The following is a 13387-nucleotide window of genomic DNA, read 5'->3' as shown; positions in this document are numbered from 1 at the left end:
AAAACTTTTACAAGGTTTTTAAAAACATTGTAAAAGGGTTTAGAAGGTGTTTAAAAACCTTTTAAAAATCCTTTTAAAAACCATTTGAAAACCTTTTAAAAACCTTTTAAAAACCTTTTAAAACCTTTTAAAAACCTTTTAAAAATCTTGTAAAAGCGTTTACAAGTTGTTTAAAAAACCTTTTAAAACTCTTTAAAAAATCTTGTAAAAGCCTTTACAAGGTGTTTATAAGGCTTTTATAAGGTAGAAACCTTATAAAACCTTTTAAAAACCTTGTAAATTTTTTTTGGCGGGAAAAATTTTGGCGGGAAAATTTTTTTTTTCGAAATTTTTTATCAAAAGTTTTTTGACAAAAAAATTTTTGGCGGGAAAATTTTTTTGAAAAATTTTTGGCGGGAAAATATGTCGGAAATTTTTTGGCGGGAAAATTTTGTTTTTCTTTTTATTGAATAAAATAATTTTCATCTAAGGGTAAAATGGTCATTAAAAATTAAAAGAGGGCATAAATAAAAATGGCCAGAAAAGAGGGTATTTTTGAAAAAGGGTATAACAAAAAGGGCATTTTTAACAAATTCTCGAAATACAATAAGAAATAAAAAACAATGAAAACAGAATTGTAATTAACTGAGATTTGTAAACATTTTTAATCAAAACCACTAACCTATCACTACAAACACAAAATTATTGACAAAAAACTACTCGCACAGGTTACTAATTAAATAATAAAATAATTAAAAGATTATCTACAACCACATATAATAATACCAAATAACAATCCAACGACAAAATGGAAAATAATTTTAACTAAGCACAAGTAACGAGTAAAGCGAGACAACAACTATTACTATACAAATTTAACTTCTAATTCTATATTTTTTTAAAACAAAAAAAGATCATGATGATTTAAATTTATTAAGAATAAAAAAAATGACTACATTATTCTAGCTGAAAAAACGTAGAGAAAAAAAAATTAACAAAAGAGCAAAGGAAAACATACAAACAATATAATTAGACGGAAAGAGTAAAAATAACGCCCTCATCTAACTTCCGCGCGTAGCACGGATCAAATGCTAGTAATATATATAGTTAGGGCCGGGTGTTAGCCAGAAACTAAATGAATAAAAACTTTTCTTTTCTAAAAACTTTGTTTAAGAAACTAGAAGAATATTATTGATTGAAAGTAAAAACTATAAGGGATATCTTTTCTTTTTTTTTTGTCTCTTTTTCAAATGAGAAGTAGTCTTGTGTTATCTTGACTAATTTTGATAAATATAATTCAATCTATAACTTTTCTTGATGTTTAAAGTTATTCATGCATATGAGCACAATACGTGTCAAAATATCGGTTAGATGTAGAAACATTTTATAAAAGAAAAATAAATGAAATAGCAAAATTAATAGAAATAAATAAATATATTTACATAAAAAAATATACCAAAATTTTAACTTTTCATTTCTTCACCAAAAAGGGAAAACTAACAAAATAACAAAAAAAAATATATTTTTTAATATATTAATTTAAGAATGTCATCAATCAATCAATTATATTTGGGCAATCTATTTTGACATGTATAAATTTTCTTTTAACATATAATTTATTTATTATTTCATAATAATTACAAAACTACATCAAGAGTAAATCAAACAAATGTGAAATCAAATTACACGTAACCAAATTAAAAGGTAGACATCACTCGAATGGCTTTGTTGTCTAATCGGCCCAATAGTTAAAAACAAAAGGCCCAAATTTTCTTAGGAATAGAAAGAAAATTGAAAAATTTGCTTTCTTCCGCCATTGACGTATTCGATGATGTAAGCTTTAAAGGAAGCTTGACATGATTCTTCTTCTTCTTCGGGCATCTCAAGTGTGAAGTCATTAGACACGTCAATCACAAATTCCTTTACCTCTCTGTCTTCCTTTCTTCAACGCTTCTCTCTTATATATATATCATGACTCTTCAAATTGATTTGGAAGAAGAAGAAGAAACCTAACGAAGAACATTTGAACATTCGGAGCTTAATTCGGTAAAAATGGAAGGGATTGCATCTGGGTCTAGACAAGGAAAGAGAGTGGTGGTGATCGGCGGCGGAATCGCCGGTTCACTCGCCGCGAAATTGCTTCAGTTCGATGCTGACGTAACCCTCATCGATCCGTAAGTTTCTTTCACCAAATTCTTAAAAACATCATTTTTTTTTATATTTTCCTTCGTTTTGGTCTTAAAGCTTAAAACTTGTGTTGAGATTAGGAAGGAGTATTTTGAGATTACATGGGCAAGTTTGAGATCAATGGTGGAGCCTAAGTTTGCTGAAAGAACAGTTATTAACCACAAGACTTACTTGAAACATGGCCGTGTTGTAACTTCTCCGGCGATCAATATCACTGATGGTGATGTTATGACTGAAGATGGATCTGTGATTGGTTATGATTATCTTGTGATTGCTACAGGCCACACTGACTTGTTCCCTAAAACTAGACAAGAGAAGCTGTCACATTACCAAGCTGGTATGACTCTTCTTAATCCTCACATTTGTGATTTCTGTTGGTATTGAGATTGTGAGTGATGATGATATCCTCACATTTGTGATTTATGTCTATTTGGTTGCAGAATATGAAAATATCAAATCTTCTGGATCAGTTCTGATTGTTGGTGGAGGTCCATCTGGTGTGGAGCTAGCTGCCGAGATCGCTGTTGATTTCCCGGAGAAGAAGGTCACTCTGGTACACAAAGGACCAAGGTTGCTTGAATTTGTTGGACAAAAAGCTGCTGACAAAGCATCTGACTGGTTAGAATCAAAGAAAGTGGAAGTGATATTGAACCAATCTGTGGATTTGAGTTCAGCTTCAGACGGAAACAAAATGTACCGGACTTCAGGAGGAGAAACTATACACGCTGATTGTCATTTTCTCTGTGTTGGGAAACCTTTGTCTTCACAATGGCTCAATAAAACTGTTTTGGAAGACAGCTTGGATGGTAAAGGCAGGGTCATGGTTGATGAGTACTTGCGGATTAGGGGTCGAAGCAATGTATTTGCGATTGGAGATATCACTAATATCCCGGTAAGTACAGTTTTTACATAGTATTTTCTGGGGTTAGAGTCTTGTTTTGATTATATGATTCTTAATTACAGGAGATGAAACAAGGATATATAGCAGAGACTCATGCTAATGTGGTTGTGAAGAACATAAAGGTAATGATGATGTCGGGTGGGAAAAAGAAGAAGATGTCAACTTACAAGCCCGGTTCAGAGATGGCTATTGTATCTTTAGGAAGAAAAGACTCGGTGGCTCAGTTTCCGTTTGTGACAGTTGTTGGTTGCCTCCCCGGGTTGATCAAGTCGAAGGATCTGTTTGTGGGGAAGACGAGGAAGTCAAGAGGGCTAAATCCTAAACTTGTACAAGGTTGAGGTCTTTAGTGTGTTTCAGCTTTTGTGCAATATGTAATCTTGTTTGTGTTTTTGTGTTCATCTCATTGTTTCAGTGTGGAGTGAGTGTGTGTGGTTTGCTTATGATCTTTATGTAAATAAAATAAATTGGTTGAGTTCCAAATTTCACTTGCAATCCAAAAAATGTTCTTCCCCAGATTATCTAAACCGGAAAAATAAACCGAAAAAAATCAAATTAAAACCGGAAATCAAACGTAAACCAGAACAAACCATTTTACAGTACAGCTCAAAACCTTTTGCCGTTCAGTGTTCTGTTTTTTTAGGTTGGATCGGAGATCGCCGGAGGGAGAAGCGTACACCGGCGACTTCAATCATCACCGTAAAACGCCTTGAAGAACGTAAAATTTCAAGGATCTAAGAGAACGTTTACTTGTATGAGTCAAGGTTTTTCAGAAGATAACGATATGTCTCGTGGTTCAGAGAACACTGATGATGAACCACCGAAATGTATGTACTTCGTTCCTCTAAGTGTTTCCTTTGTCTTTTTAGGATCTGTAATAAGCTTAAAGATGCATTGAATCACTCAAATCTCTTTTTAATTAGTCTGTTTTGTTAGGTTAACTTGATTAGGATTAGTAATTGCATATACTGTGATCTTGGAGCTGTTGAACTTGTTGCTTCTTCTATGGCACTTCAGGATAACAATTTGGGGTTATTGAATTCTGATTATGTAGGGTTGAGTTTCCGGTCACTGCTCGTATTCTCCATGTTTTTGCGAGTCTTCTTGATTGTTTATGGAGAATGGCAAGATGCTAACATGGAGGTCCGGTACACTGATGTTGATTACATTGTTTTTTCTGATGCTGCGTCGTTGATGGCATCTGGTGAATCTCCTTACAAGAGAACCACATACCGTTACTCGCCTTTGCTCGCCCTTCTTCTGACTCCTAATTCCTTCTTTCATCGGTCATTTGGAAAGTTTCTCTTCTCAGCTTCTGGTATGCAAATTTCTTAAGAGTTATCTCATCCTTCTTTTGTAGAAAGTTTCAACCTTTTTTGTTCAATTGATTAATTTTTGATGATTTGTTCTTAAGTCGTTCTGAATTTAATTTTCATGTTTCAGATTTGTTGGTAGGCTGGTTTATCCATACTATTCTGAAAGAACGTAAGGTGCCTGAGAAGATATGTACGTATTCTGTAATGGTTTGGCTTTTCAATCCGTTTACATTCACTATTGGAACCAGAGGGAACTGTGAACCCATCGTTTGTGCCATGGTATTATGGATCATCATCTCTCTTATGCGAGGTAGACACTTACTTCGAGACTAGTACAACTCAAGTGAATGTTTTCTCTGTAGAGTTTTACTAAGCTTGCTGCTTTTATGCTTTGATACCCTGAATTGAGTTCCATGAACTAGTTTATATCAATGCAATTCAGATGTGTGTATCTTTCACATTAGGTGGTTATAACAAGACTTTTAAAAAGTAGAAGAAATGTACTGGATGTGGTTGACATGCTGCAAAAGAGAAGTGTTGCAAAATAGGGTTTATTTACCTTCTTACAAGTTCATGCATAAGGTCTTCTTTATGAACTGTTTAAGACAGAGAGTAACAGATTAAGGAATGTTGAGTATTTGGGAAGTGGTTTGGGGACTTCTTTTAGGACTTCTTTTAGGCTTCTGTGGTTTTGGTTTGCTATTGTTCTTGTGTTCATTTCTTCACAGAGATAGATACAAATGGCACAATAACAACTATATGTTATGTTGTGTAGGTAATTTGTCACAAGCTGCACTTTGGTACGGGCTTGTTGTGCATTTCAGGGTATATCCTATTATCTATGCTTTACCGATCATCTTAGTTCTCGATTCCCAAGTATTTAGATCTGGTCAAAAGCCGCCTCTTGAGGATTGGAATACCGGTCAGGCCAAGACACCTACCAGCAACACAGAGAAAAAAACATTCCTTTTCAGTCTCTTCACTGCCTTGAAAAGTTTATTTTCCAGGGAGAGAATCATGTTTGCTTTGGTATCCGGGGGAGTTTTTCTAGCTTGCAATGCTGTTTCTTTTTATTTCTATGGACACGAGTTCTTGCACGAGGCTCTCTTATATCACCTGACTCGTACAGATCCAAGGCACAACTTCTCCATCTACTTTTATCACATATATCTTCACTATGAGCGCCAGTTTTCAGCTTTGGAGAAGCTTATCTCGTTCTTACCTCAGTTTACAGTACAGTTTGCTCTAGTCTCCTGCTTTTGGCAGGATCTAGTGTTCTGCATCTTTCTCCAAACCGTTGCATTTGTGGCTTTCAATAAGGTATATAATGCATGACTCTATTTTGTCCATAGTGTGCTATAAAACGTTCTCGTTTCGATTCCATTTGTCTTCTAGGTGATAACCGCACAATACTTTGTGTGGTTCTATTGCCTGCTACCCTTGATTCTACCATGGAGCCGTATGAAGCTGAAATGGGAAGGCTTGTTATGCATCATTCTCTGGATTGGAGCTCAGACACATTGGCTTTTATGGGGATACATGCTCGAGTTCAAGGGCCTTAACGTCTTCTTACAGCTTTGGGTTGCGGGTTTGCTATTTCTTGCTGCAAACACTTTTGTCCTCGTCAAAATCATACAGCGCCATCGATTCTCACCTCTCTTCAGACGATATGAATCCTCCCCACCAAAGCATGTTAAGAAACTTCACTGAGACTAATCAAAAGGCGTTTACACCTTCTTGGTCATTACCATCTACTAAGACCTTAATGATTCATGCTTTTTTTTTGTTTCAGAATGTATTCTTAAGGTTCTTTAGGATTTTCTCAAGAATAGTTTATTGAGGAATTGAAATGGCAATCTATATCAAACCCATTTTTTAAGGGTTTGCTCACGTCATAGCATAATCTAACGGTTTAGATAAAAGAAAATTGATCTTACGGTTGAAAATAGTTTTTTCTTCTCACCCCTTCGCAGCAAGGATTGCGTCCACACGTTCACACTGCTTCGTTCAAGCATCACACTCCTTCGAAGTGTTCTTTAGTCTCCATATAATTTGCCGCTTTCAATTTCATGGTTCTCCTCTTTGAGTTTTACTGTTGGTCGATAATTGAGTTTTAGAGTCACAACGATTTTAAGTCCTGACGTTTTGGTTTGTGTCGTTTCATCCAAGAGTCACAAGTACAAATAGACACAACTCATTATGATGTATTAGTGTCTGTTTGTTTTCAATATACCACAGTGTTGTCGTTGATGTAAATAACAAGTTCCAGTTAATTAGAGTTTATTTCTCATTTCTTGTCTTCTCTAAAAGAGAAGAAACAAACGTCTCTTAGTCTGTTACAAATTTCAGGTGAATCCTAAATGTGTCGACCTTTCGGTTTTCTTATTTTTCGATTTTGTGGGAAAAGCTCAATGATTTAGATTAGATTATTTTAAAGTTTTGATTTTTTTTCTCCTTTTGATGTTGATTTTGTAACACTTTCTGCTAGTTTCTTCACTCGGGATTGGATTGATTTTGAATGTAATTTAGCTTGGTCATTGTAAATTAACTTGATGACTCTATTTTGATAGTATTGTTACTTACTTACTTGTATTGTTTGTCTCCCATTTTCCAGTGAATATGCTTTTGACAAGAACATACAAAGTCTTGGGAAGATCCTCTTTAGAGTGGTTTCTTGTGTGATCTGCAATGATGTAAGAGGCCATTCCCATGGCGACAACCTCTTGTGGAGGAACCCCAACAGAGAGTGGGGATTACGTTATGACTTTGGATCAAATTCCACGGTGGAGTGATGTTGAGAAGAGGCCATCTTTGGAGGGTGAAACAGAAGAACCAGCAAATTCTAATCCATGTAACGCAAAATCCGTTTGCTTCTTCTTTTGAAGCAGGAAGTAGTGGGAATGGGATGGTCTCTAAGTTTCCTGTTGATCACGAGATTAAACTCCATATATGTGAAGTTCTGTTATCTAGGAGTCTCCATAAGCTTTTATATCGAACAAAAATTTTAGCTGCAAAACTGAGAAATAGTCAATCAGAGGTAATAGAAAACAGAAGGAATCAAACGAGCAATAGAAGGTGGCTCTGGTTACACCATTTCAGCTGTACATTATCAATTCAAAGCAGACAAAGTAAAAAAGTTGCAGCAGAACATCAATACAAGAATCTGTCCAAAAAAACTCACAGTAATTTCAGAACCCTGATTAAAGAAAATGCAATCCCTTCATTATACCTCTGATTCAAACTAATCTTCAAATTGGATTATTGCTATGTATATAAGCTTCTAACATGTATATTTCAGTACCTAGAATTGCACAAGCTGGCAACAACTAACCACTCGATACATAAGTTCTCACACTTAATGTAAATGCAGATTCTAGAACAACTCGCTGTGAGGAACAAGTCGTTGTGCCGAACAGAGCGTTGTGCCAATCAGGAAGCTGCATCAGATCACAGACGCCCGAGTTGCTGACATGGATGTGTGAGCTGACGTGGAAAGACGTGAATGGATGTGATGATGCGTCAAGGAAGGCTGTTGACGTGGTCTTGAAGATAGAGACAAGATTGTACTTGGAGATATGGAAAATATTCTCTGCGATAAATAAGGAAAGGATAAGCTTGAGGAGCAAGCAGTTTCCGTTTGTCTGGAGATATGAAGAATATTCTCCGCAACAGTTAAGGAAAGGATAAGGCTGAGAAACAAGCAGTTTCCTTATCCCGTGATACTTGGAGATTCGCCTTCTAGGGTTTCTCAAATCGTGTATATATATTCTAGGAGTAGGCCACGAGCCAAGTTGAGCACTCTAGAATATTGATACAGTTGTAAACTTCGAAGCCACAAAAATAAGGCTTAGAAGGGGTGTTCCCAGTTCTCTGTGACGTTAATCAGGGTGGTGATTAAGTGCGCAGAGAATTGTTTTTTCTTTCTCTTAGATCTACTCTGGTGAGAGTTTAGATAGAAAAGAGAGAGGGTGAGTTTTAATCTCTCAGCTAAAAAGAGAGAGGGTGAGTTTATTCTCTTAGATCTACACAGGTGTGTGTTTAGATAGAAAAGAGAAGAGGGGTCAGATTCATTCTTAGTCGGGTTCAATCCTATTGGGTAGAATAGGTTGAGTAAGGGCCGAGACAAAATTGTATCCTTGTAAAAGATAAATTTTGTTAATAAGATTGAATAGAAAAGCGTTGGCTTGGCGCGTTCCAAGTGTGAATCAGTGTGTTGTGCTTCTCTATACCCTTACAATTGGTATCAGAGCAGACGCCTGATAAAAGAATTGTGTATCTTTTCAACAGGTGAGATCTTGAGACGAGGTATGGAGAATCCACAACAGTTCGTTGATGAGAACAATCCGCTGAAGCTTGATGTTGAGTATTATGATGATTGGAAAGCACAAATCAGACAGATGATTCAGAGTCGTGATATGGAAGCCTGGTTCGCTGTTAAAGATGGATGGTCACTTCCAACACTTACGAACATGAGAGGAGAAACTGTAGTAAAGCCCTGTAAGCTATGGACGGCTGAGGAGAAGTTAAAGGGAAAACAGAACGCTGAAGCATTATCTACTATTTTCAGCTGCTTGCCTATGGATCTGTTCGCGATGGTACAAGAGTGTATGTCGGTGAAAGAAGCTTGGGATATTTTGGAAGCCTTCGTTGAGGAAACCAGAAGGGTGAAGAAGGAAAAATCTGATGTCTCACTATCCTGTCATTTCAACAGTCAACTAAGCTCGCCGTGTGAGGAAGGTGTAGTGCTGAAGAAGGTATATAAGGATAAGAGGTTTGTCAAGGAATTTCTCAGGAGCTTATCACATGGATATCTTTCTCACAAATCTGATGGTAAAGGTGCCTTAAGTTCTGATGAACAAAAGGTTGATCAGTGTGTGAAATTAGTTCAGAAAGATGAACTGCATATGAGAAAGAATGATCAGAAGGCTGAGAAATCATTCACTCTGAAGACTGTAGAAACTCAGACGTCTGTTCAAGGTAATGAGGAAGTACTGAGCAAGAAGCAGTTCAGAAGGCTGAAGAGTGTACAACGTCAGTGTCAATCTTCATCATCCAGATCTGGTGCAGAGAAAGAATCTCAGAGTTCTGACTATCAAGGTTATGGACACTTCCAATCAGAATGTTCTGCACTTGAAGGAAGAAGCATGTTGAAGTTTTACAACCGTTAAGGCTGTGGTCATTCGATATTTTGTCTGACATGGAGTGATCTTGGTTCAGCCCAAGAAGATGATGAGAATCAGGAGTCTGTTTTGAAACCTAAGGATGATGTGGCTGGCTTATCTGTTGAGAAATAAGTCATCGCTCTGTCTAAGGATCTGATTCTGCAAAAGAAGGAGAATTATGGTCTGGTGTCTGAGAAAGAAGAGCTGCTTTGTAGAGTCTCCACTCTTGAGAAATTGTTGTCTGAGGAAAAGTCATTTCGTCTTTGTTGAGACAACGCCTTGAGGATCAGCTAAGGAATAACAAGAAGATGAGTAAAGGAGCAAAAGATCTGCACAGAGGGCTGATTACTCACGAGGGTACTATAATTGCAAAATATGGCATAAGGAACCATAGAGGTGAGGCTGTCAAACGGGTGTCTCAGTTCAACTTGCAGAAGACTAAACAGATGACTGTTATGAACAACCTGAGAGGGAAACTGTGTCATTGTCCAGTAGAAGTTCCACAAGGTTGGAAGAAGAGGACAATATTAGAAGTTAGGGTAAGACTGTGAAGTGTCGAAGATCTGAACAAAAGAACATGTCGCTGTTACTATGCAAGTCAGAGCCTCCACAAAGCTGTCTGCTTTGAGTGTCTGGATTGTACTATACCACTCACGCATCTGAAGGAGTGTCACAAAATGTTCGAAGATACATGCGAGTAAACTTCAAGAAGAGTGACATGAACCGTTATGTTTTGCACATTGTTCATGGTCAACAGATTGTTGTATTGAAGAACTATGGTTGTTCAGGGTACATGACTGTGAATCACGGAAGGCTATACGACTTTGAAGAAGGCTCAGCTGACAAGGTCACTTTTGGGGATGAAGTTGTAGGTTCAATCAGAGGCAGAGGTGTATCTCGAGGTAAAGACCAGCCCACTATGGAATCTGTCTACCTTGTCGATGGTCTAAAAGTCAATCTGATTAGCATCAGTCAGTTGTGTGACGAAGGTTTAGCTGTTACATTCACCAAGGAAAGATGTCAGGTGGTTGATGAGCGCGACAATATTTGAGTCCAAGGTCAGTGCTCTGATAATAGCTATTATATTTCGAAGTTGTCAAATCCACAAACAAAAAAGTTCAATCAGCAAAGTTCTATGATGTCTAGAGACATGATCTGAGAAGGAGTGTATTAACTAGCTGTTTGTCAAGTGTAAGTTGTAGCACTCAGAAAACTGTGAGAATCACTTCCATCAAGAAGCTGCTGGAAGGATTCAGGAGGGCAGAGTTGTTGTTTCTGCTGCTATTACACAGAGTTGTTCAGATGCAGTTAGTGGCGTTGCATGTCAGAGCTTTGCCAATGGAGTTAAGTTGAAACATGGGTGAAGCTACAGAGGTTGTACTAGGTCTGTAGATGCTATTGCAGGTCAGTGCTTGGCTGATGAATTCATTGTGCTGAAGGAACTTTGTTGTTTATGGGTGACGATTGTGGAAAACAGAAGATGGACAAGTTGGAAAAGTTGTGGAGCACAAGGCCCGATTGGTCGTACAAAGCTCTAAGGAGAGTTCGCTAGACAAAACACATTCACTTCATCACGAGATGATGAAATATTCATATACTAATGCAAGTATGCCAAAGGTTTGATCAGTGCATATGAGTTACAGAGAAGTGGAGATGAAGCCACATCCATGATCGTAAAGTATCACACATGCGAGCTGCTAAAAGGATTGTCAAGTATTTTAAAGGCACATCCAACATAGGGTTGGTGTTGACGAAAGGAGCTAGCAGAAACCTGAAGAGATCTCGCTCTTTGAGTCATTGTGAAGGATCCTGTGGCTGTTGCCTTCTGAGAACAAATCTGATCTTCTGCTACGCTCAGAAGCTTGTCAAGGTACCTCGTTCAATTTTTAAATATGAGGTTAATGCCTTGGGAACTTGTTTTCATCACCTGATGAAAATCAAACAATTGAGAACAGCGTACGGTACATTCTTAGACCTTGCATCAATGTTGTGTGATAATTGTTTGTTTGTTAATATTGTTGTAGATCATGTGTCACATACTAGAATTACAATTATAGGATCCTGAATATTAGTTTATTCATAGGGTAGTTGTGGAGAAACTGATAAGTAATAGAACATCAGAGTATTGATTTGCGAATTGCTGATTTGTTTACAAAACCCTTGGACTTGGATCAACACATGATTCTGAGAAATGTCATTGGTGTTTGTGGGATCTAATATGTTATGTGAGTTGTGTTGATCAGATACAGGGACATGCATCAGAACAGGCCATGGAATTCCTAGAATGTATAAAAGAGCAACACTCTGTCTAAACGAAGAATCAGTGGAAAACAGCTGCCTGTCATGCCAATTCATATGGGGATCTCGTAAAACGTTGTCGTGAAGAAGGAGGTCAAAGAGCTGAGGAGTGGCATTATTATGCATTCCATTCTGAAAGAAGTACCAGTTGTTTGTAACTTTAAAAAAAACAGAGTTATGTGGCTGGTACGTCTGTAACAGAGTCCTGAAGAAAAATAACAAGGGAATGCACAAATATACGCGGTTGAGAAGTCAAGTGATATCGCTGATAGAAATCAGGAGATTCAGCAGAAGATCGTTCATATCATCAAACTGTGAAGATCATTCATGCCTGTTGGATCTAAGCTCTAAGGTAGTGTATCATGAAAAGTCAAAAAAAAATAAAATGATGACTTGATACACTCCTGTCAATGCACTCTCCAAAAGAAATTCCAGCTGCCTACTTCACGTTGATGATAAACCATGAGAATCAAAGGCATGCCAGAGCGAAAGACTAGCCACTGATCATAGAGCTGTTCTTTGAAGATTCACAAAAGGTTGTGGTAGTTTCTGGTGAAGTCCTAAACAAGTGGTTGGCACACATCACATAACAGATCTCAAGGTATGAAAGCCGCTTACTTTAAGAAGTAAAAATAATATACAAGTGCTCTTGATGGTCTATTGCTTTTCTGGTTCCCTCACTTCCTGTGATTAACTATGTTTTGGATGTCTGAGGTTGTGTATAAAAGGCTGAAAAGAAAAAATGTGTTGCAAAATCAATGTTTTGTAGTTAAATTCATATGATTGATTGTTGAAACACGAGGCTGATTGTAAATATTGTTGATAAGAAATGTTTGTATGTTTTCAACAAGTGTGCACTGATGTGTGTGTTAAGTGTTTCAGGTTTAAGCTCATCTGTTTCAGCTTATAGGAATGATCATGACTCTCTAATAAGTAAACTCCAGAGAGCAGCAATGGATCAAGGGTCTAACATCTTGAGTGATGGATTGATCATGGAAGTAAGATCAAAGAGTTGCGTGTTCATCTAATTATTTGGGTGAAAATAAGTGTCCCATGAGTTCTGAAGGGTTGGAAGTAGCTGTTACTGCAACCTGGTTCAAGTTGTGAAAGGGCTTTAGAGGATTGTTGTTGAGTCATCATGCATCTGAGGACGATTCGAAAGACTGATACTCATTTTGTATTGATAAATGAGTATAGTGTCAGTTCCATGATACGAAGGAATGAAGCTACATGTACTGGAGGCTGATGAGTGCTCCTAGACAGAAGATTGTGCTTGCAAGTTGTTATTTCATGTGTGTACAACAGGTGGTTATTCATTAGAGTTCCGTCTTTGATCAATGTATTTGATGCAAGGGACTGTTACCAGAAGATGGATTGTGCTACAAAGCAAGTGTCTATGTCCCATCAGCTGTTTGACGTGTGCATTATTGTCTCGCGGGGCTCCTTCAAAGGGATTTGACTCAAAACGATTCATATCCGTTGATGCTGCTCGAAGGTATAGTTTCTTTGCTTCTCGAACCATTGCTGCTGAGGTTTGCCATTCTCTG

At 37.4% G+C, this 13387-nt stretch overlaps 2 protein-coding genes across 2 annotated transcripts; both read left to right on the top strand.

Moving 5' to 3' along the window:
• Window positions 1836-3537, top strand: LOC104770536 (apoptosis-inducing factor 2-like). The gene is made up of 4 exons (XM_010494974.2): window positions 1836-2153; window positions 2247-2503; window positions 2607-3058; window positions 3130-3537. The coding sequence occupies exons 1-4, from the start codon at window positions 2032-2034 to the stop codon at window positions 3403-3405; spliced, it is 1107 nt and encodes a 368-aa protein (XP_010493276.1). The 5' UTR covers window positions 1836-2031; the 3' UTR covers window positions 3406-3537.
• LOC104770534 (GPI mannosyltransferase 1-like) lies at window positions 3684-6275 on the top strand. The gene is made up of 5 exons (XM_010494973.2): window positions 3684-3891; window positions 4119-4382; window positions 4508-4690; window positions 5156-5700; window positions 5776-6275. Exons 1-5 carry the CDS (start codon window positions 3819-3821, stop codon window positions 6088-6090), a joined length of 1380 nt encoding a protein of 459 aa, XP_010493275.1. The 5' UTR covers window positions 3684-3818; the 3' UTR covers window positions 6091-6275.

This window comes from Camelina sativa, chromosome 20, assembly GCF_000633955.1.
Source record: "Camelina sativa cultivar DH55 chromosome 20, Cs, whole genome shotgun sequence".
Classification (NCBI taxonomy): domain Eukaryota; kingdom Viridiplantae; phylum Streptophyta; class Magnoliopsida; order Brassicales; family Brassicaceae; genus Camelina; species Camelina sativa.
Note: the sequence above shows the minus strand (reverse complement) of the source record. Positions and strands in the feature narration are given on the sequence as shown.